This window comes from Lissotriton vulgaris, chromosome 4_1 (genome assembly GCF_964263255.1).
Source record: "Lissotriton vulgaris chromosome 4_1, aLisVul1.2, whole genome shotgun sequence".
NCBI lineage: Eukaryota > Metazoa > Chordata > Amphibia > Caudata > Salamandridae > Lissotriton > Lissotriton vulgaris.
The window spans coordinates 703,637,036-703,661,028 of NC_141691.1; the positions used below are offsets into that span (position 1 = coordinate 703,637,036).

General features: G+C 43.0%; 1 protein-coding gene across 1 annotated transcript in view; it reads right to left on the reverse strand.

The window, feature by feature from the left end:
* The window catches only part of BLOC1S5 (biogenesis of lysosomal organelles complex 1 subunit 5), a 207,398-nt gene that overhangs the window by 116,451 nt on the left and 66,954 nt on the right, over window positions 1–23,993 (reverse strand). The window contains exon 4 of the mRNA XM_086965005.1: window positions 6,169–6,224. Coding sequence (XP_086821131.1) covers window positions 6,169–6,224 — 56 coding nt within the window. The remainder of the gene's footprint in view (window positions 1–6,168; window positions 6,225–23,993) is intronic.

Genomic DNA, 23,993 nt, shown 5'->3' on the forward strand with positions numbered 1-23,993 from the left:
TCATATAACATAACAAGAAAAAAAAACACAGCAAAAGACAGAAAAGAAACCAACAGATCAAGGGAAACTAGGAAGTAAAAAGCCAGGTTTTGAGCCCTTTCCTAAAAGCCAACAGGTTTGAAGTGCTGCGCAGGGCCACTGGTAGCTTATTCCACAACTGGGGCGCCAGCAGTCTAAAGGAGCGGCCTCCAATGCGTGCCCTCTTGACACGGGGCACAACGGCAAGAAACAAGGCTTCTGACCTCAGCGACCTGGCTGGGTGGTAAAAGGTCAGTCTTTTTTGGAGGTATTTTGCTCCGGAGGCGTGCAGGGCTTTATGTGCCAGAGTCAAGGTCTTAAACATTATCCGCTTCCGGACAGGAAGCCAGTGCAATACCTCCAAGAGGCACGAGGCTCTAGCACGGCGAGATAGTCCAAAAATGGCCCGTGCTGAATTCTGGACCACCTGTAACCGTTGAAGCAGATACTCTGGCAGGCCGAGATACAAAACGTTGGAATAGTCAATTCTCGAGCCAATTATCGCCTGCACTGTGATCTTCCTGTGTTCCTCCGATAACAAAGGGAGAAACTTACGCAGCATCCGGAGCAGACCAAAACAGGTGCCCGTGAGGCCGACTATCTGTGAGCGCAGTGAGAGGCCGTTATCGATCTTAATCCCAAGGTTTTTTGCCACCTGGGATGAACTTGCTGGTGGAAACATATTCTCAGGCCACCACACTTTCCAGTCCGGATCCGAACTGCACCCAAAAAAGAGGACCTCGGATTTGTCAGAGTTACACTTGAGGCTGTTATGTTGGAACCACTGAAATACAGCCTCAAGGCAACCCCGAATCCTACCTCCATCGAAATCCGCACCCTTCTCACAGGTGAAGAGGAGCTGGGTGTCATCAGCGTAGGAAACGATCTGGGCCCCGAAAGACTCCGCCAGAGCCGCCAGAGGGGTCATGAAGATGTTAAATAGAGTTGGGCTCAATCATGGGTTCAGCAAAACCGGGGACTCTCGTGAGGGTCAAGACTTGGTCTACCAGGCTGCACTTCAGCATCCAGCAGCAGTCAGGTTTCTTGCGCTGGGCTTTTAAGGGTGCAGGCTTCTCAGCGTTTATGGCCCTTTGGCTGTAACAAAGAGTCAGCCAACTGACCCTTGGAATCACTCTCTCCGCTTGGAACACTGGGACAACTTTTCCAAAAGTGTGGGAGAGCAGGCACAGACCTCTCTTTACCAGTTCTTCGGTTCAACAGGAGCATTCTAGACGCCCCTCTTTGCTGGGTCCAGAGAGCAGCAGGGTAGTCCTTCTTCAGTCTTTCTTTCAGTGCAGTAGTGATCCGAGGTCTGGGTACCAGGGCTGTCACTTTTATGTCCATTACGAACTTAGGGTCTGGTGGCGGCTAACTAGCTAATAGACAATCAAGACCCCTTCCATCTGATGATGAATTCCTGTGAAGTGTGGCATCTAGCTATCCCAGAAGCACTATTCTGCGAACTCTCAACATGGCCAGACCCTTCTCTTGGTGTGTGGAGTTTTCTAGCCCATCTCATAGGCGTGGATACCTGAGGGCTACACTCCCCCATGGAAAATCAGTTTGAAACAGGCTTTCCCTCCCTGTTTCAGTTGTCAGCCTGTCTGGCTAAACAAAAGAGCTGCCCTTTCCTTATATGAATACCATATGCCCTTCAATGGCGGCTTCCACCTTGGATGCTCGCTGCCTGGGATCACACCTGCCTTGACCATTCTGCCAAGAGGAGGTCACACCACTTCCTCTGCAGGTCTTTCCCTGAGAGTCATTCTCACCTCTCCCCAGGAGGGCAGGAGACTGTCTTGCGAACAGCAGCTGTTGGCAATCAAAAACGTTTTTTGGAAAACAGACAACAAAGTGGCAACTTTTTAAAGTTGATATTTGTAAAACAGTTGTGTTTACTTTGCCTTGGGCAACCAGTCTGGTTTAATGCAACAACTCTTCTGATAACTTGAAGTATCAGATTTAGTAGCCTCATTTGGAAGTTAGCACAGCTGAGTTGTCAGTGCGTAACTCCATACTAGCCAATGGGGTTACTAGTCTTACTACAGCAAAAACGACAATGCAAGGTGTTTACTGTCAGGAGATGCAAAGTCATCAAAAACGGATGTCCTTATTTTCAATACAATTATTCCTGCCTTTATGGCTTCTTCGGCCTGTCTTAGGGGTGACTTATAAATATTAAAAAGGAAGGTTTGGGGGTTTTCCATTTGCTTAAATGGCAAAGTTGAGGTAGCAATTTAAAAAAAAAAAAAAGATCTGCCAGTCTGCAATGGCAGCCTGGGAATCATGCTTTGCTTTGTCACACTCGTGGTGGCCAATAAGTGCTTCAGTCCACGAGGGATACTTAATTTACAAGTCCTAAGTACCCCTGGTACCATATTCTAGCACCTTTTAAGTAAGCTAGCTTATACCAATGGGGGAGGGGTGTTCACTCAATTGCACATATACTTTTTAAGGGTTAGAGCCCTGACACTTGGACCTAGTTGCACTTTCAGGGTCAAAAAACAACCAAAACGGTCCAAAGCGTCAGGGGTGATCATGAACCAAGAGGCTTTTCAAGTGTCTAGTGGGCTATCTGCCTCCATCTGGTGGACCTAGTGGTGGCTCAATCTGCCGCAGCAAGGGTAGAAAGATTGCCTTGGACATGGGACTGGGGGTGTGACCTTATGCCAGGTTTGAACAACCACTCAACCAATTTTTTTTCTCTTTTTATTTATTTAATGTATCCCTGGTGTCTAATATTCTTTCAACCCACTGGAAGACCAGACTAGTGAACTTCCTGCTCCCCTAGAGCGGGCAGAAATACTTTCTTCATCCAGAGGTTGGAGGGAGTGTCTCAATCTGCCCCACAGGAGGGAAGAGAGACTGTCTTGGGAACAGTGGTGGGAGCAGCTGAATGCCAGGCGAGGTGGGCCTCCTCACCCCAATCCTTTAAATGAAAAATAAAAAAACTTGCCCTGATGTCTTGTGGGCTTTCTGCCCTCCTGTGGGGATAGATGGGGATAAAACTCCCAATTGGCACACCCCAGTGGGTCAGAAATCGGATGTGGTCCCACTCAATGGTGAGAAATTCGGCCATGGAGGGGGGGTCCCCTTTAACATCCCTGGTGGTCTATTGGTGTGGACACCTACTCTTGGATTGCCCTCCTGCTGTGATCCCAGAGAAGGGATCCACTAGGGAGAGAGAACACTGAAAAGAGCAGTTTGTTACTGGCCAAGTGTTGCTTAACTATTTCCTGTCGACGATTGTAGATTTCTTGTGCTTGTGTAGTGTATACAGCTGTCTAGAGCAGTGGTTAAGACACTGTCCATGTCCCTGAACTAGAGGAGAATCATGTATTGTCACTGTATATTGTGCTGCCATGCTTTTAGTTCGGGCTCGTATTTATGAATAAACGCCATTTCCGCAAAAAAAGTATCAATCCAATTAAAAACAAAATTGTGTGTGTGGATTGAAAGACAAGAAAGTAGATACAGAGGTGAGAAAGGTAACAAGTCGAAAGTTGGGATGGATTGAGAGATTGATAGTGATGTGGCGAATGTGTGAAAATGAATGAATGAGTAGCAAGAAAGTGTAAATGCAGATGAGAGTTGATCTGGCGAGTTATTGGATAACAAGGAAAAAGTGGATAATAGTGTGTTAATGGACGCAAGAGGGAGTAAGGTATAAGAGAAGGTGCAGAGTTATAGGGTGTTATTATGAGTTATAGCCTTTGAAACAAGGCGGTGAAACCTGCAAGTTAATAAAATAAATGTGAGAAAAGGTTTCTGTGTTTTGTGAGATGTAAATTGGTTTGCATTTTTATTCATGCAGTTACTTTTTCACATTTACTCATCTGTTGGTGATGGCGCCTAAAACTTTTAACACGTTCCTCTCTCTATTGCCAATATTAATTGGATCACCACCAAATCCTGAGAGTGGAGCAAACCAACAGAACAGTACATCAAATCTCGAAAAACAAGTCTACAAAGAGTTCAGTGTGTTTGTTAGCTTACATTTTTGGCACGTTCACACTCTGTAATTACCATTAGGCAACAGTAGTAGCACAGGTGAAGTCAGGCAATATTGCAGAGACAGACGCCATGCGCAGCTTCCTGTGACGATTTAATTTACTGATTCTGAAAGGATTCCTAGTAAACTCCCAGGCGGGAAAGTCATACCGACAGTCCATAAGATGCTTGTTAGAGTTGCTACAAATGTAGTGACATGATAGCAGCCACAAGCAAATCCACAGGTAACCAGGTGTTTAGAATAATTTTACCGGAAATAAGCACATACACATCCTAATGGTATCGTCCAAGGTGTTTATTTTCCTACAGGATGAATTTGTGTGTGTTAGCAAACACATAAAAATATTAGCAGACTCACTGCAAGAAGCTCAATGCGATTTGGATGGCGCATTATCATTGTAGAGGAGTGAATAGAGGTTGGGTACTTCACTTCTCCACAAAGCAAGTTAAGTTCTTGTGTCAAAACGTGCCTGAAATCGGACTCTGCGTGCACGTTCCATACCCCATCTTCTACCTAGACACAAGCAGATGCACACAACTAGTTTGGGGTGGCGTCCTGTTTTTTCTAAGTGCCTCTCTATGCTGTTCTACAGACACAGCCTTTGTGTGGGGTGATGCTCCCAACAGCAGGGTAGTCTCCTGTCTGAATTACCTACAACAGAGGCACTATGAGGCATGAACTATCTAGACCAGGCTATGAACAGTCACTAAAACAGTGATCCAGAGAGACAAAAAGGCTAGACTCACCTAAAGCATCCCAATAGAGAATGCAGCCCCACCCCTTCACCAAATGGCAGTGCAACAGGGAGGTTCGTTATTAGCTCCTTTCAGCAAATGGACTTAATGGAATTGCTATAGGAGCTTGTCCCCTTTGTTTGCACTTCAGTATCTAGGCCTCCTTCCTCTTGACACACTTCCACTATCTGGGGAAAAACAATGTCAAATCACCTCGTGCCATGAACAGACAAGGGACAAATTGCCAAATTGGAATCCACAGGCCTCTATTACTCTGCTTCACTTATACATACAATGCATATCCTACATAGTCATATACACAGATACGCACAGCTTACACTTGGGAAGTGAGTTGTAGGTACCTTCTTATCAATGGTTGCTCGGCTATATCCTACAAACAACTTAGAATGGGGTCAGGTGACAAAATAATGTAAATTTATAACTGCCCACTAGCAAGGCGCTGTCAGCCAGTGCAAAAAAACCAAACATTTGTTGTAAAAATCTGGGAGCTAAAATTGACAAACAGTTGTTCCGATAGGAAACCACCTGAACCATCTGGGATATTATTCCAACTGTCCCTATATTCACCCTTAATGTTTGACATCTTTGCGAAGTGCTGTATGATTTGTGAGTTGAATGGTGTGTATGCTGGTATGTCTGTGTCACTTGGAGTGTGGGCCTCTAGTAGTAGCTGAATGGGTTATTAATGTATCTATATTTTTAATTAGTTTGGATTATTGATAATTAATTTTTGTATATCATATAAATGCAAATGAGAGAAAAATGAATTTTTCAATAAAAATGTTTTTTCATAAATTGTTGATCACCCTTGTCTGAGAGGTTCCTATGTGGTTCAGAGTTTATTGTAAAGTTTGTTGGACCTCTCTGAGGCCTAGTTGCAGATCATACAGGGCAGGTTCTCTCTCTGTGCCTGAATTTCATAACTACCATACAAAAAATCGACTCATTTTAATAAGAGATTTTCTGTTTCTGTGGCACGATTAGAAACTGGCTTGCGTTCAAAAGCCGTCTCTCTTAGACCAATATGTGCAGCACAGTCTGCCAGGCGCACCTTGTAAAACCGGCTTCAAAGTCGAAGCACGAGGCTTGTACAGGAAACCAGGTTTCACATTTCCCACTGGAAGTGTGGTGAATTGCCCACCGTGTTTTAACATTGCAATGGGTGGCAAAGCCATGAAATCACACCAGTCGAAAAAGGAGGTCTCGAACTCAACCTTGCAAGGAAGAGGGGGACCTGGGGAAGGAGAACAAACAATCCTAGCATGAAACCAGACTTGACAAAATATGGATTTTACATTATAATTCCAAAGACGATTCCTGTTTTGACTGTGAGGGCATTAGGTAGTTTTTTTTTTTTTAATAAAACCGGTGCTTATTTCTTACCATTCGTTCTTGCTGCTGCTGCTGGAGTCTGCAGATCGTCTGATTGGCAACTTGCACTGAAAGAGACATGGCGGATGTTTAATCAGCTGTCTGAATTTGATGGGGAAGTACGTTTTCAATACAAAAAGAAAAGCATGACACCCCACGGGGTCTAAAATCTACGACGCACACCTTGACTCACTGCCAAACACCCGGGAAAGGGATTCTTCTTCCCAAATAGTGCAAGGTAGGAGGCCAGTAGGGCCGCTCGCCCTGCACGCCTTGAGGAAGTCAATCATTAAAGACCACCAAGTTACTCTTGTGACGACTACTGGCAACATTCTCACTCAGCCCCCTCCAGAAGGAATGAATGCTTGTAAAACTATTACTGGAAACAGATGTGGGAACGTTTCAATTATAGATACATTCTTTAGGACTCATTTTATTTCAAGCCTTTTATTTTAAGAGAATTACGAGGCCAAAACACACAGTCGGGTCGGTTTGTGTTACAGGCCGCATCCTCTGCGTGTTGTTTCTGTACTTTGGCAACAATGCTTGATATACTCGTAATGACTGCTCGATGGCTTCCACCTCCTGTGCCCATTTGTCTCCGCCATGTTCTAAGGGGCTGTTAGTTTCCACAAGTGCCATTGAAGAGAAAGCTAAAACCGCCTTCTGGAAATGAATGGCAGGCGCTCAGAGAAGTACGAAACATTGTGATAGCTTCTTTTGCAACCCTTTCACTGTTGTTGCTGGTTTGAGTAAAGCAGTGGCCAAGTATTCTGCTTCCACTCACAGAAACGTGCAAGGACATTGTGATTTTATTTTCTCCATGTAATATGTAGTGAAACTGTACAAAGGATATTTGGACACATTTCATCCAAACAGAAAACCTTTTTAGGAAAGCTCTGAAAACTTGGATCTTTATGGCTCCGGATGCTCTATGCAGATCACTCATCTAATATTCTCCCAACTTCAGTTATTGCGTTCTTTAGGGATCCACAAAGCGCCATGATGCTCCAAATACTCTAACATAACACAGGATGGTTTCTGCTGCAATGCGTTTACAATCAGTGATACTGATTCTTCTTATACCACTGTTTAATACAGATATTTACAAAGGCTTCAAGAGTTTTACATTTTTTTAGGAGGGTCTAATATATAGTTTCTTCTTCTATTATACATAGTTGGTAAAGTGTTTTTAAGGTGGTGTGGGCGCAAAGAATTTTGGTGTTGTGCATAGGACTCTATGGTGTGCTCCAAGCTTGTTCCAGAAAACTAGGACTTGCTGATCTTGGGCAATTATCAGTAAACTTGTGAAGGGATAACGTCACATTTGCACAGACTACCAGAACTACCTTATCAAGTTTGCACCTTATAGCATTGACATGAGGAATAGTGCTGGCTTGTTGCAGGATCTGCAGCGGTGCACCCCAAGGATGACACAAGATACCCTTTAGTGGGTCCACAGGGTTCACCAATATGTGGTAAAGGAACAAGCCAAGAATAATCAGAGGCACCAAGGTAGTTTACCTACGTGCCAAAACCATAAACAAAGAAGTTGAAAGACAAGGACAGACTAAATACATAGGAGTTGTTGTACATGGCCTATTCCGCAGGGTCACCCCCAAATGTTTTACCTTCACCTCTCCTGTTATCTGAACCTGTTTTTGATTACTTTTAGGTTTCTGTTTCAGTACACTTTACCACTGCTAACCAGTGCTAAGGTGCTTGTGCTTTCTCCTTTAAACATGGTAAAATTGGCTTACACCCAATTGGCACTGTTTCTTTGATATAAATTTACCTTAAGTAAATGAAAAGACATGAGGCATTTGGTAAAACAGGAACACGTTGGTTTAATTAAACGCTGCCTCAACAGAATGTGCTTGTTTAAAGTATCTCGGTGTACAACATTTTGGCCTTTATTGCATAGAGTTCATGAGTACAATAAAGCAATTATCTACATTCCAAAAAAGCATCTCAGCCATAAATCAACAAATGTGGACATCCAATAAGAACACAGATGGCTCTCTATTTCGGGGAGAGCTAGTGTGGGCCAATGTGTATGTGTCCAAAAGTCCGTGCCTGAGGAGCGCTTGAGCACTACATGTGGTGTGCATGTCGCGTCCTGATTGGTTGAGTATTTCTATCTCCATGTGGTATCTAGCTTTGTTGAATTTTTGGGGAACTCAAGCCCTTGGCCGAACAAATCATTTTGGGGTCAATTTCCTCGGACCCGTTTGTTGTGCAGCTATCTGTTGGATCAATCAGGGTTTTCCCTGGGCACGTGTTTGTCTTTAGGTTAAGAGAGACCCCAACTGTGACCTGGTATTCGATAGGCGTGGGAGTGGGTTGTAGGACTTGTTGAACCATGTAACACTAACTCTGGGCTGATAGGGAGGTCAGCTTGGTTTAATCTGACAGTAATGAGGAGAGTTCATTAGAAAGCCTGAAAATAATATGGCAGTAACTGGTATCATTTTTATCGACATCCTTAACATTGTTCATACAGATGTCATAGCATACATTGACATTGTTCTTACTGGAATTGACACGGTTAGGTTTGCTTAGGTCGTACATTGACTTTGTTCTTACTAGTAACAGCATTGTCATTTGCACATACATAGATATCGTCATTGCTGGTATTGGCGCTGCTGCGCGAATACAGGTCATGACATACATTGGAATTGCACTGACTAGTGTTGGCATGGTCATGGGGGCACAGATTATGGCATACGTTGATACTGCATTTATTTGTATTGCTGTTCTCAGGCCTGCACATATCATGGCATTCACCCATTCCAACAGCACATTACATTTAACTATAAGAGCCTAGTAAGGTGGTACTACATGTACCCAGGGCCTGTATATGAAATGCTACTGGTAGGCCTGCAGCACTGACTGTGCAACTCACTTAGGTAGCCTTTTGAAACATGTCTCAGGCCAGCCATCACAGCCTGTGTATAGTTTTAAACTGCCATTTCAACTTGGCAAAAATAAATGTTTTGGCAGACCTTAACCATCCTTTCGACAATATAGAAGGTACCCCAGTGTAGGTTCTAAACAGTCTGTAGGGCAGGATGCATTGTATTTAAAGAGTTGATCATGTACATTTAAGTCATAAGCGACAACTGCCTTCATTCCCCTCAGCAGTCGCCAGTAGGTAGTTATAGTTAGGACCTATTATCCATAGGAAATCAGCGACATTCTATTTGGAATAACTTTGGTGCTGGTTGATGTATGTGCGTGAAATTTCCCAAACTTTTGGCCAGCTCAGTTCTGCTCCTTACCTGAAACTTTGGGGGTGATTGGTCAAGCGGGGGCCGAAAAAAAAGGGGGGGGTCCCAAAACATGTTTTCCCATGCAATTTCCTGTAGGACCTTTAGCCACGGCTACAGCCCGAACGGCGAACGGAATTACACCGTATTTGGCAAAGAGGTAGTCCTCAGTTAAGACTCGTGCCTTTTGCTTATTTGGTGTAAATCCGATCAGTAGTTCCTGAGAAAATGACAGTTAAAGCCACATATATATCTATGGGCGCGGTGGATCCGCGTATTTATACGCGTACCCTAAGCGCAGCCTACAAGCACCCTGCCATGCACGAGCTGAATGCTAATTGGCTGTGAAAAATAATAGGTGAACATGAGGGCTGCAGTTCAGCAATTAAGAGATTTCAAATAAAGTACAGTAGACGTCACCCATCAAATGTGGATGATCTGAGAGCTACTGCAGCTTACAAAGCAAAAAAATGTTATGTTGGAACTACTACAAAATGATAAACATACATTTACATAAAGCAAACTATGGATCAGTAAACTCATATAGCAGTCTGTTGTTAAACAAAATATAAACACGCGCCAAATTAGAAAAAAATCCTATATCCTGACTCTCCAAATTTTTCTCCAACCTATAGCTGAGGGCACTAAAAATTTAAAGCAAGAACTATCCACTGTGGTATTTATTTAAAAATATACATTTCCTAATATATATGCCTCAAGAAGCCCATAAGGAAAACATAATTTACATTATAAACATTTCAGTCAGTGTCAACCCCAAACATGAACCAAAGTAAATGTCTGTGAAGAAGTTAAAGATAGTGGAATGAATTTGAAAATCGTTGGCAACAGTTAAACATACGTTGGATCAAATAAATGCCCTCGGCCCTTTCATACACTAAAAAATGTATGCCTGTGATATTTGGCATACCAAGAGCTAAGCAGATTGCTTTGGCAGCAGTAAGAAATTTTACAGGTGTGCACGGGCATGCAAAAAGTAGAACACACATACAATATTGCTACTGCACCATATGGATACGCCATTAGCCTTTCTTCAATATTTTAAAGATGTGTTAAAACTGCTTTTTTTGCCAAGTTTTAGAAAACATTGGAAGAATTACATAAATTAATAAATACAGTCTTTTAGAGGGAGACATGTCATGCCATTTCCAGGCAGCGTTTAAACTAATGCACTTAGTGTAAAAACAATAACTCGTTACAGACATTTGAAAAAAATATTAATTTTGGCACATTTCAAAATAATATATTTTAAGGATATTTTAGTGCAACTATGAACACTCTGAGCAGCAAGTCTAAAACACCATTGAAATGCATGAGATGTAAAATACCCAAGAACATGGCAGGAAGAACAGCAGCATAAAAAGGTGACTCTCAAAAACAAGGACAGGTGAGATCTCAAACTATGATCAAATAAGATTCGTATACACAGAGACAGATATTAAAGTTGCAATCGAAGAATGTTTAAAGGTGGTATCAACTAAAACGCACCCAGAAAATATTACAAGGTTAAATAAAAAGTCATATTATATCTAGAAGGGATATAACATAGACTTTGAGGAGGCTGCCCAGTTCCTGCTGCATATGACCCACAAGACAAACATGCTCGTCATCAGTTAATCTCCACTGACATCAATAGCACTGAATAGTCCCAGCCGTTTGGAGGTACCCCAAGAACTTCTTCCAAATGTACATTTCTGAGTTAAACCTTCACTACTTCGGGGAGGCCAGAAATGTTCTATGACAATAAAATAATTTTGCAGCCTCTAGAGAGGGCTATATTGCCAATTCCATTTGTTTGCTTTAAAAAAAACATGAAGATCTACTTTAAAAAACAGAAATCTCACTAGAAAAATTAAGTGACATTTAGAAAACCCCTCTCATAACATTTTTTAAAACATGCCCTGTAGTTGGCAGTTACCTCGGTTTTTTTCTCCAGCTCCTGGTGACTAGATCTTGGAGCGCTCAGCTTGGTCTTTTTGGCCTTTTTTCTTTGGAAATAATTCCAGACAGCTTTTAAAACATCTTCAATCCACACCTTTAGACGTTAAAAGTATTTTCTAGGCATTTTCTGACAGAAAGTATTTTACATGTTAAAAATGTCGGTTAATAATGAATGGACTGCTCTCATCGCTCATGACTCCCAGAGTTAGTCTGAAATGTGGGACCCTCCTACCTGAGTAGCGGCAGGACTGCCCCCGCCCTTCCAACTTCCACACTGTACGTTTCATCACTTTTTAGGTGGTAGATCCATGGGCCCCTCTCCCTTGACATTGACATTAACCCCCTGGATAGCAGCCTCACCCCTACACGTTGCTACTTACTACCCTGCATGGGGCTTCCCTGCCTGGACCCCCTTCTCCCACCTGGTGTAGTCTACTGTGTCTGGGATATTCCCCACTCATTTATTTACCAAAACATACACCTACACTTTCTTTTATTGGTTACTTACCAGGCACTGACAGGTTCGTTCAGTAAAATAATTTGTTCAGTTTCATTTCTCAATAGGCTCAACAGGTCGATATAAATATTCTAATTTACTTTTCCAAGTCTCCCTTAATTTACATGGAATTCTTGTACAATCTGCAAAAACGAAACAAAAAATGTAGTAAAAAATGGCTTCTCTTTTTGACAAATCCTCTTCATATGGCAGGAACATGGCAAAAATAGGCCACATAGTATTTATATTCTTTGCCTTCTAGAAACCCATGTCCCTCACATGTACAAACTCTACAGGAGTTTTTCCAAGCGCAGCTAGAGGAAGAGGGAGAATATTCGCCTTCATAAAAGAGAACTGCGGAGGCAGCAAGAGTCCCTGTCAGGATGAAACAGAAGATCAGATGACCGAGGAGAGGGACCTTACTCTTAAACCAGTGCCCCAACCCCCATCTCTGAGGAATCCCACAAGGGGAGATCATAGAGGAGAAGGCATCATGAAAGAGGCATCCCCATTTGATGTTGAAGACTTAGATGTAGAGCCAAAGGACACAGCACCAAACTATTCTCCTTCAAGGGCTGAGTCAACATTGAGGGAACATTCATCATCGAAAAGGTCAAGAAATTCAACTTTAAGAAATATTTTGATGTCAAAGGATATCACGAGGTACACAAACTTCTTTTTCTGTTGGAAAAACTGCAGAGGGTGCTCTCCCTTTAGGCAAGATGGCGGTTTGTTAGTAACCGCAGTGTACACGCAGGATCAGAGCACCCGATCATGTTCTGAAGATACCGACTTAGCCTCGTCTAACTCCAAGGATTAACCCTGATTAACCCCGATGACAATATGCCGATTGGGTTTGAACAATCGATAAACTGAAAATCATGCAAAGTGATGCTGGAGGATTGCCACAAAGTGCATCATTTGGGCTACAACCAATTATCGTCCCTGTATGCTGTGATCGGCTGGGCTGTCCTCGAATATTTCCTGAGACCACTAGCTCGTGCCCACATCGAGCCTAATACCTCCGCCAACCTTGTTGAATCCACCGAGATTGGCAGCAGTGCAGTAATGCTCCGAAAGTTGCTGTTGCCTCGCTATCCGCTGCGGCTCGAGCAAGAGCTGCCAGATCGGCCCAGCGGGAGAATGTAGAGCGGCTGGGCCAGAGAGATGTCGGAGATCCGGAGGCAATGGCAATGGCAGAGAAGGCAGCCTCGGAGACTGTGGCTGTGGCCGCCAGATTGCCGAGGCAGGGTGCTGCGGCTGCGGCTATAGCAGCGGCTCGGAAGAAGGATGGGATGAAAGATGCGTCCGGCTCTACCATCATCGACCTTTGGCGGAGGGCCCCGGGATCGCTTCCGGAGCGGGAAAAAAGGCATCGGACAGTATCCTCCATCGATCTGAAAGCCACGGATGCGATTGCGGCTGCTGACGGATCTACACTAGAGGGTGGTATCGGACATGCTAAGGAGGTGATTGCAGAGCGGAATCCCGTAGCAGCTCAAGCGGCTCCCAAAAGTCATCACGAAGCTCCAGCACCAGCACCAGCAGCCCCACAAGAAGTAAGCATTGGGGTGACTGAGAATGAGAATGTTATTGACCCTGACAATAATACTGGTCATGAGCTTGGTATAGTAAACAATTGTATTGATATAACAGCTGAAGGTAATATCCCTAATCTGGCTAACCTTACGCTTAGTAGCACTCAGATGCTGGAGGCACAGAAAGCGGTATCTGATTTTCAGGCATCCCAAGCAAAAGAGATAAGCCTCAATGCAGAGCAGAAAACTATTAACGCGACCAATGAGCAGGATAAGGATAATATGGAGGGTAACGCAATTGGAGAGAAAGACCCTATCGTTTTTTTCTCCTCTGACGAGGCAGAGATTGAAGGAGAATGGTCGGATGACTCCACATCATATCTAACGGATGAAAGTGGCAGCATTAGTGGAGACAAAGCGGAGATCAGCACCGTTAAATCAAAACCAGCCTTGAAACATAAAAAGAAACAATATGGGGGAAAGGAGCTAGCATGGGATTATACTCAGACCGACCAACTCACTCACTCACCCCTCTTGCTTTGCCAAGCCAGCACAGCAGTTAGATCACCCGCCATTCGGAGGTCCCCCACCCGCAACATTAGATACAGTGCTTCAAGCTATAGCGGCCCACCGGGAAGAAAATGCACAGGATGGGCGCAAGGTGCAAGCAGCATTACTCAGGGTACAAGGGGTGGTACGTAAGCTAACAAAGACTTGTAAATCTTTTGCGGACAGACTGACCGAGATGGAATCTAGGATGCTCTCTAACAAATCTGAACTTGCTACGAACCAGGAATGGATTGAATCCCATGAATCTGAGCTGGCGGACGTTAGATGGAAACTTGAGGACTTTGAAATCCGCCAACGCAGGAATAATCTACGCGTGCTGGGGGTTCCAGAAGCGGCAGAAGGGGAAGATATTCGTTCGTTTGTGATCAACTTCCTTAAGGATTCTCTGCCTTAACTATCAAACTGGAATTGGGATGCAGAAATCCAGCGAGCAAACTGTATGCCTTTTAAACTGCCAACAAAACCCGGGGCCTATCCTCAAGCCATCTTGGTGTACTTTGGCAATTTTTTGCTTCGGCAGGCAATTTTTGAAAAAGCAAGGCCTGAGCCCAAGCGCACTAGCAAGGGGGTCTCCTATTTTGTGCACCCTGATTTTTGCCACTCCACAGTCGAAAGAAGGTGGAGGCTACGCCAGTTAATTAAGCCATTCCAAGAAAAAAAAGCACAAGCCTACTTAAATAATCCCGCACAGCTTAAAGTGATCTATGGGGGTCAAACAACATTTTTTCTCTCTGAGATTAAAGCTAAAGAGTACTTGGATGGGTTAAAATAAGCTAGCCATGCATGAATATAGGCACTTAGATGTCCAATCTGATGCATACCTGATGGGCATTGATATATGACTAGTCTGAAATTATATGGGTTAATTTTCTCTCTTGCTTGTTTTGTGTTCACAAAGGGGTTTAGATGGTAGTTTGCTAATAATCTTTATGTTCTGAAATGTTTAAGATCGGTATCTTTAAGTATATAACGAAAAGACTTATTGTTCGGGTTCTGATACTGTGTTGCATGTTCATCAATACCAGACTCTTATGGAGTCTGTATGCCTTATTTTGGGTTTGAACTGGGAGTTGGGAGGGGGCCGGGGCGTGGGGGAGGGTGGGCAGGGGGTAAAAGCACCTAAAAAAAACAAATGCAGGTTAAAAACAGAAATCACCAGTGGTACAACTATTTCTACACTAACCTTAGAAATTACATCAATGGAACTTGTAGCATGCCATAAAACAACTGGAATACTGAGAGTGCAAATATTTAGAGAATCAATGTACAAGCCCTTATGGGGAGATTAACAATATGTACGTGGAACGTTGCTGGGCTACACGATAGGAAAAAAAAACGTGCCCGACTGACAGATAATCTATCAAAATCCCACAGATATAATATGTCTTCAAGAGACTCACCTGCCATGGGACAAGAAGGAGTTATTAAAAATCAGGGGGTATAATTTACTTGCATGCACTACTCAAACATTGAATACGTGTGGTGTAGCCATATTAGCAAAAAACTTTGTAGACCAAGCTATGCGTAAGTTAGTAGATACTCAAGGCAGATGGGTTATCATCGAACTGGCTCTGGACATAACTCTCTGCTCGGTCTACGGGTCAAACCAAGACAATCCCTCTATTTTTGAGAATCTGGAACTTGAGCTCACCTCGTGGCCAGGCCCACTTATATTTTGTGGTGATTTGAACATCTCGCTTGGACCTGCATTTAACAATCAAAGGCAGCAAAGCTATTTGGGCCGCAAACCGAGAGTATTCAACGCAATCAGCCGGCTCAGAGATAGTTATGACCTGGTGGATGTTTGGGATGCAAAAAAATCAGCCAGACCCGGGATACACGTACTTTTCATAACCTCATAATAAATATGCCAGAATCGATTATATACTTGTAACAAGGGACCTGTCTAACCAAGCTACAATTATTAAATATCCCAAAATAATCTATGATCATAATGCACTAACCCTCACAATTAACTTAACAACTTTTAGTAGACAACACGGTAGCTGGACATTTGATAGGAAACTGTTGGCTAATAAGGATTATATTAAATACATTACCAGCTGGGCTCAAGGATTTTTTTTTATATAAACCGCTTTAGTGCCTCTAGGTGTGTGGTGTGGGTCTGTTATAAAGCTGCTCTTAGGGGGGGAAACGATTAGCTATGTAGCGAGAACCAAAAAACAACGTAATAGTGAGAATAATCAGAGAATACACGAGCTAGCCAGGGCAGAAGAAGAACACATTGCTGTAATAGCTCGAGGGGAGGATGGGAAACACACTATGTACCGAATGTTACTATTAAAAACAGACCTGAATTCTGGGTTGACCCAGAAATCCGCAGAAATCTATAAAGCATACCAGAGAAATGTGTATGAGAATGGGGAAAGGTTTGGCAAACAACTTGCCTTGCGTACTCGTCAGAAAGTTTCTTATAATGTAATTTCAGCTATAAAATCAGGCAACCACATACATACACAAACAATAGACATAATCAAAGTGTTTCAACACTACCATCAAAAATTGTACCAGAAGGATAGCTTAGCCAACAGGGATGAATCTGACATATTTCTAAGGGATTTTCTAATTGATACAGATATGAGCAGGGGCATAGACGCCATAACCAGAGAGGACCTCGAGAAAGAGATCACTCTTACAGAACCACAAATAGCCCTTGCAGCTCTTGCCTCAGGGAAAGCTGCGGGCCCAGATAAGATCCCTCTAGAATTACATAAAGCCCTGAGTGAGTTTATAGGGCCCCTTCAACTTGACTTATTTTTTGGTATACAATGGGGCGGCACTCCCCCTGAGTCTTGGAAGGAAACAAACATAATTATCTATCCCAAAAAGGATAAACCCACTGATCAATCGTCATCATATCGCCCAATCTCATTAATAAATTCTGACTCAAAGCTATATGCTAAAATCATGGCTAATCGGCTCGGGAGGGTTATCGAACATCTGGTCTCCCGTAGCAGCATGGATTCATCCCCAGAAAAGGCACCACTGACCATGCTCCCAGGGCTATTTCTCTCTTTGACATCATGTCCGGGACGGGGGGCCAGATGTCGATGATCCTCCTAGATGCCGAGAAGGCCTTCAACCGTGTGTCGTGGGATTCCTATGGGCAATATTGGCGCATAACAACTTTGGGCCCAATTTTGTAAAATCAATAATAGCAATGTACCAGGATCCTAAAGCTAAGCTTCAGATAATGGGCCTCGAATCAAGCACAATTCAAATCTCAAGAGGTGCAAGGCAAGGTTGCCCCTGCTCCCCGATACTTTTCGCTCTCTATATTAACTCCCTGACCTTGAAACTTTTAGAAAACCGGACAATTAAAACTGTTGCGGTCGGCCAATACGAAACTAAAAGGCTAGCATATGCCGATGACATTGCAGTTTTAACACCCAACCCTGCTGAGGCAACTATTGAAATAGAGGCTATTACACAAACATATGGCCATTACTCAGGATATTCCCTCAATAAAGACAAAACAATCATATTGTGTACCGACAACATCGATTTTACCGAACCCAGAAAATCTGAAAAAGCTACATATCTAGGGGTATGTATAAGTCCAGATGTTCAATCTATCCCTAAACTTAACTACGAGCCATTAATGAATACCATAAGAAGGGACTTAGAACGAGTCAATAGTTTGCATCTGTCAATTATTGGCAGGGGGAATTTCTTAAATATGAACATACTTCCCAGGGTATTGTATTTATTCCGAGCAATCCCCTTGATTTTCGAGGACAACATTTTAAGGTCCCTCGAATCTCAGATGTCAACATTTGTGTGGAAGCACGGCAAAGTTAGGAGATCCTTGAAATATCTATCCCTGCCACAGCACAGAGGCGGTTTAGCAATTCCCAACATGCTATTCTACTTCTGGGCTGCTTTTCTTGAACAAATGGCCCCACTCCTTAGTACCACCCCGTCCACTGGCAATACAGGGGACACAGAAATAACCCTCTATTTATGAGCTGTCAATAGGGATGAAAGCTAAATGCCTCTTGCTGAGACAACTAGAACCGAGCTACTTTAAAAAGGTAAAATTTAAAGTTATTTTTAGTGCTTGGAAAGTTTGGTCAAGAATGGTTAAGTACATGCAGATTTCGAGGATTAATCGGTATACTCCCCTGTGGCATTCTTCAGTGCTCCCTACACTGGCTAACGATGTAATCGCTAAAAAGTGGGAAGGCATAGGAATTACTACAGTTGGTGACTTTCTGGGCGAGAATATGTATACCACCTTTTCGGATTTACAGAGAAAGTTTAATGTATCTAATGGTGATTGTTTTAAATTCATTCAAGTTCATACGATTCTAAGGCTTAAAGTATCTAACATTAATCTAGAAAGGATTCCACTTATAGAAATCATATGCAAAACTGCTACCAGAATTGGTTTAATATATGGGATGCTTCTGGAGAAATTACAGGACAACGTGGAGCAAACCGAAGTAGTATGGGCAGGAAAGTTGGCTAATCCAAATGTAGATATCGACATGAGTCTATCCTTAACATCACGCCTGCTCATATCGTCCAGCTTAAAAGCCCAGATGTACAAGACTATTTATAATCTGTATTTCACTCCGGCAAAACTATATGCATGGGGAACAGGATAAACGACGAATGTCCAAGATGCGGTTTAGGTCCAACTACTCTGATACACATGTTTTGTGAATGTGATAAATTAACATTGATTAAAACAATGATGCTAGAATTTTGGGAGGAGGTGTTCGGACAAAAAATAGCCGATTCTCCCAACTTATATATGCTAGGCTATGATAGCACACTTGAACTTAATTTGGAGGAGGATTCAACCCTATTTATTGGTACGGATGTGTCCAGAATAATACTCGCAGCTCGCTGGAAAGATTCAGACCCAGGAGCTTTCAAATGTGGCTGACCCACTTCCTGGGGGTGTTTAATCAGGAAAGAGTCATTTATGCCACCAGGGGATGGCAATCTAGAATGTGGGCAGTAAGATCTGGTCGCCTATAACAACATGGAGCAAGGGGGTTAGGTCAACGTAACACCTCCCCTTTTTTTTCTTTCATAATAGCTGGATGTATTCTTCTGTGTATTTATGTATTGCTTTATACTCTAGATATAAAATGAGAAGCATAACTTAATCTAGCCACTCAGTATGCGCTCATGAAATCTCTTCATATTTTCTAAATTACCTGTCTTTGGTGTATGTATACTTTGTTTGTTATTCTATAATCATGTGTTCTTTTTTTTTATTTCTAAAGGACTTCTGTATTATCTGGATTTGTTTAATAAATAATTTTTTTTAAAATAAGGAAAAACTGCAGAGTGATGAAGAAGGATGAAAGCGAGGAGATTACCCGATTCCAAATACTCTAGAGACTCTTCGCCATCAAGACCTTTGTCTCAGTTTTCATTCCATATTCACCAGTCCTTCAACTTCCTTATCATCCAGCAACAACTCCCCCTCCTCTGTTACCACCACCGCCTTCAACTCTACCTTCTCCACTTCAACCACTAATTCCTCCAAAGCTACCACCATGACCTTCTGAGGCTCAACCATCCAGTTCAACTTTATTTCCTACTGTTGCCCATCGAAGACGTTCTAGGTTTCCATCTCCACTACCTAATTCTTCCCATATACTAGCAACAAGATCAAGGTGTATATGTCATTCTCATCACTCCAGATGGCCTAGGCACACCTCTACTTGAAGGCACTCATCTAGACAGATACAGATCTAGATCTCGCTCCTCTTCTTTCCAGATCTCGCTTCTCTTCTTTTCAGACTTCATCATATTCAACAGAAAGATATTCATCGGACTCATCTCCTCTGAGGCTTTCTCCTGTGGACGACATTCATATTTTTCAAGAAGTTCTTATTGGATGAGCTAATAAGCTAGAACATCCTTGCTGGTGACAAATTTAACCACTTTAGTGATCTTTTGAGGCCTTTCAGCAAAACCACCCAAAAGACTGCAATTTCCTCTAGTCCAGGGTCTTCTAGAACCTGACATGGCTCTGTTCTGGGTTCCAGACTCAACAAAAGTAGCTCCTTCTAGGTTACAAAAGAAATAAATGCCTCTTAAGCAAGGCCTTCTTTTACCAAGGACTGATCGTCCACCGGATTCAGTAACTTTGTCTGCAGCAAAAAAATATTGTGTCACTGTATGTCATTGCTCCTTTGCCCACTGTCCTACCAGTCAAGGAGTATGAAACTGGATTCAGTGAAGAGTAAGACATGCAGCACACCCGCTACCATGATAAAGATTACAAGTGCTACTGCCTTGTTGGCAGGTTTGCCAGATCATTGTGCAACTCCAACAGTTCGCAAATAATCTTCCATGCAAAAGAAGAGAAGATTTCACAGAAATCTTTAATTAAGGCATGGTGGTTTCAGATCAAATCATCATTGCTACTTGTTCATGGACATTGTCATGGTCTGGTGTTGAGATGTTTCTCATGGTTGAAACTTACTGGTCTCAAACCAGAGAAGCAACCCAGGATATTAAATTTACCATCCCAGGATACAACCTAATCGGCACCTGTACTGATAACAAAATGGCTCGAAGGAAGTCTGAGAGGGAGCTGGTGAAGGCATTTGGTCTATAAAAGAAAATAAAGCATAGAAAATATATATACATGCCTTATGATCATTGTTGTTTCTAAAAGATGGTGTCAGCAGTAACAATAAGGGCCTTAACACCAACAAGTTTTTTTTTCAAACTTGGGAACGAGTATTGCTGTTTCATCTGTACACCGAGACTTCCTCTTAACACCTTTTGGTACTTTGGTGCATCATCATATTGGATGAAAACAGCTGCAGATTATTTGATCCCGAAAGACACTTTTGATTTGGTGATACTAGATGTCCGAGCACTTTTAGTATTTACATATTCTATTTCACCTGGGGACTGCCAGGTTAAATTAACGTGACTTCAGGGATGGCGTCCTATTCAGTAAGGAACTACTTAAAAAGGCATACTTTTAGTGTTCTCCCTAGCTACTTGCTCTTTCATCTTTCTTAGGAACTGCTGTAGTGTATAAATTAAACTAGGCTTCATGTATCACTGTTTTCAAGTTGAGAGTTATCCCCTTTGAGGTTGTAAGCCTATTTAATCATTTGATACACCACATCCAGATGATGGTCCCCATAAATCACCTAAGGAAGACTGAAATGTGAACAATACCATCAAAGAGGTCCTCGTAAAGGAATATCATCCCCATTTGCTGTTTTGTTGTGCATTATTGTTGCATATGGTTGTCTTAGTGAGGTGTTACACATTGTTTACATCTAGTTGGGGCCCATGGTGCTAGAATCTAAAAATAAATGTTTTCATGATCATTGTAATTAGACAGCACAATTTTTATGGAGTCTCGTTCAATGAGCTCTTTGGATTGACTCACAATGGTTGAAAAAAGCGATAAAATGTATTTCTTTATGTAGCCTATGTGGCAATTTTTCTTTCTTTGAATATCAACAGCAAAGGTGTCAGTCCAGAGGAAAGGAGGCCATCAAGCACCAGCAACAGCTTGTAAGCTTTCAGCAGAAGGCAAGAAGTGACTTCCCTTTTACCCACTCCACTTAGAGAAAGTATTTCAAATGTCCCAGAACAGTGGAAATGCATCAAAGGTACATCAAATGGGTGCTGATAATTGTTCGGAATGGCTAAGGTCTCAAAATCACCCATCCTCCACCAAGATTCTACCGATATCATCCTCACAACATTCAGGTGAGCTTTAGAAATAAGTTAGCACCCTCATGCAAAACAAGTAGTTGGGAGGGTTTCCTCTTCCGAGAAAGAATTGGGAATTTATTTACAATACTTTTGCTGCAAAAGAAAGGAACAAAAAACGAATTCAAACATATTCTGAACATAACACTGGCAAGCAAATGGATGCGGAGGTGAAAATTTAGGATGCTAGCACTCTCTACTCTCAATTTCAGCAGGGAGAGTGGCTATGTTCCATACATCTATAAGAAGCAAATTTTAATGTGTCCATTGCCGAGAAAAATTGAAAATTCCTGAGGTTTTGTAGGAACCGATAATTTTCAGCACAAGGTTGTTCATTTCGCCTGAAGTTTGCACCAAGGATATTCTTAAAATGCATGGATATGGTTGCAGTGTATGTCAGGAAACAGAACACCTTTATTTATTCATATCTAGACAACTGGCTGATCAAGCCAGCTCATCAACTTTTCCAGACATTTCCACATAATAGTGTCTACTCTCAACTGATTGGAATTACACAGAAATCACAAGTCAACATCATCTGCAGCACAATCACTGCATTATCTAGGAGCAGTATTGGGCACTTGGCAGGCAAATATGCATGCTTCAAAGGAGAGACTTATCTATCCATCTAAAATGTTGCACTCCTCTGAAGACAAAGTATCCAACACTAAAGCATATAACATCTCACTTCGGCTCAATGGTGTCCTGCACCTTCCTAATTCTGAACGACTGTCTTTATATGAGGCGATACAAAAGGGAATGATGGACGGAGCGTTTGAGCAAATCAAACACTCACCCTCAGTCAACGGATCTGGGTTTAATCCATCACCATTCTTTAGCTCACTCAGCCACCCCAGTTCAGACATGGCCATATGCAAATCAGTCTGACCCTGTGCCTCATAGCTAAAGAATGGTGATGGATTAAACCCAGATCAGTTGACTGGGGTGAGTGTTTGATTTGCTCAAACGCTCCGTCCATCACCCCCTTTTGTATCGCTTTGCTCGCCCTAAGTTGGCAGGGTATGCTCAGATGTGAGTCCCTTGCTCACTCGGCCACTGGATTCAAGACAGCCTGGCTGATGAGGATTATGAATCCGAAACCGGTCCCAGGATGCTTGTTTCCGGTCCAGGGAAGACATGGCTTGGCAGTTCGGGCTGGACTGTTCCCATGAGGCACAGGGTTAAGGCTGATTTGCATATAGCCATGTCTGAACTGGGGTGGCTGAGTCACCTAAAGAATGGTGATGGATTAAACCCATATCAGTTGACTGGGGGTGAGTGTTTGATTTGCTCAAACGCTCCGTCCATCATCCCCTTTTGTATCGCTTTGTCTTTAGATGAGAGCATTACAAAAATGCCTGAATGATCAATGGTGCCAGTTCTCAGGGAAATGGGAAGGCATACTTGTAGTTTCTTCACATAAAGTGGTAGTATTATCCAAAGAACCTTCTGTGAAGAATGAAATTCCATAAAGGCATTCCAACCCAGACAAAAGTGACTGGTGGCATTCTGAGAGGTTTGGGCAACCATGTGAATCATCTATATGCAGATCCAAGGAAGGTGGTATTAAAAGGAGGTGGCACACCGCATCAGTCTGCTGGAGCGGAGGGTTGTGCATTTAGCCCGAAAGCCCTCCTCTCATCTTAAAGGACAAACTCTCCCAGGGCCTTCTGGCCCATTAATCAGTCCAACCCGCATCAGCAGGACCTGCACGACTGGAGTCTCCGAGAGCCCACCTCACAGGCGCAGAAGCTTCAGCAGCTTTCTCTGGTGAGTATTGCACACAAGCTCCTCACTCGTGTTCCTGCAAAGACAACACCCAGATGTCCTCGATGCTTCTTTGATGCCAATACATTTCTTGGAGGGCAAATTTGATGCTCCTGGTGCAGATCCTCAGTCAGGGAATGGGTCCACTCGCGTTACACCTCTTCCTCTCGATGATGGTTTTGACCAGACCACACTTTTTGCTTTTTCCTGGTGGCCCCACCTAGCATACAGGGTTGCCGACTTCACTGAGCACACGGGCTATGATCCGATCAGCACTGCAGTAACCTTCACCGCATACGGGATAGCAGACTTACCTCTGCAGATAGGCTACGGCCCAATCAATGCAGAAGCCGTCTCCTCACACCTTGCTTCAGAGATCTCATCACCAAGATTTCCCACCGGAGCTCGCTCCTGCCAGCGCTCTTCCCTTCCTCACAGAACACTGGTCTTGGCAAGCAGGCAGCCACTGTTCCTCCAGGCTCCATGGGCAGGTCGTCTTGGATTCTC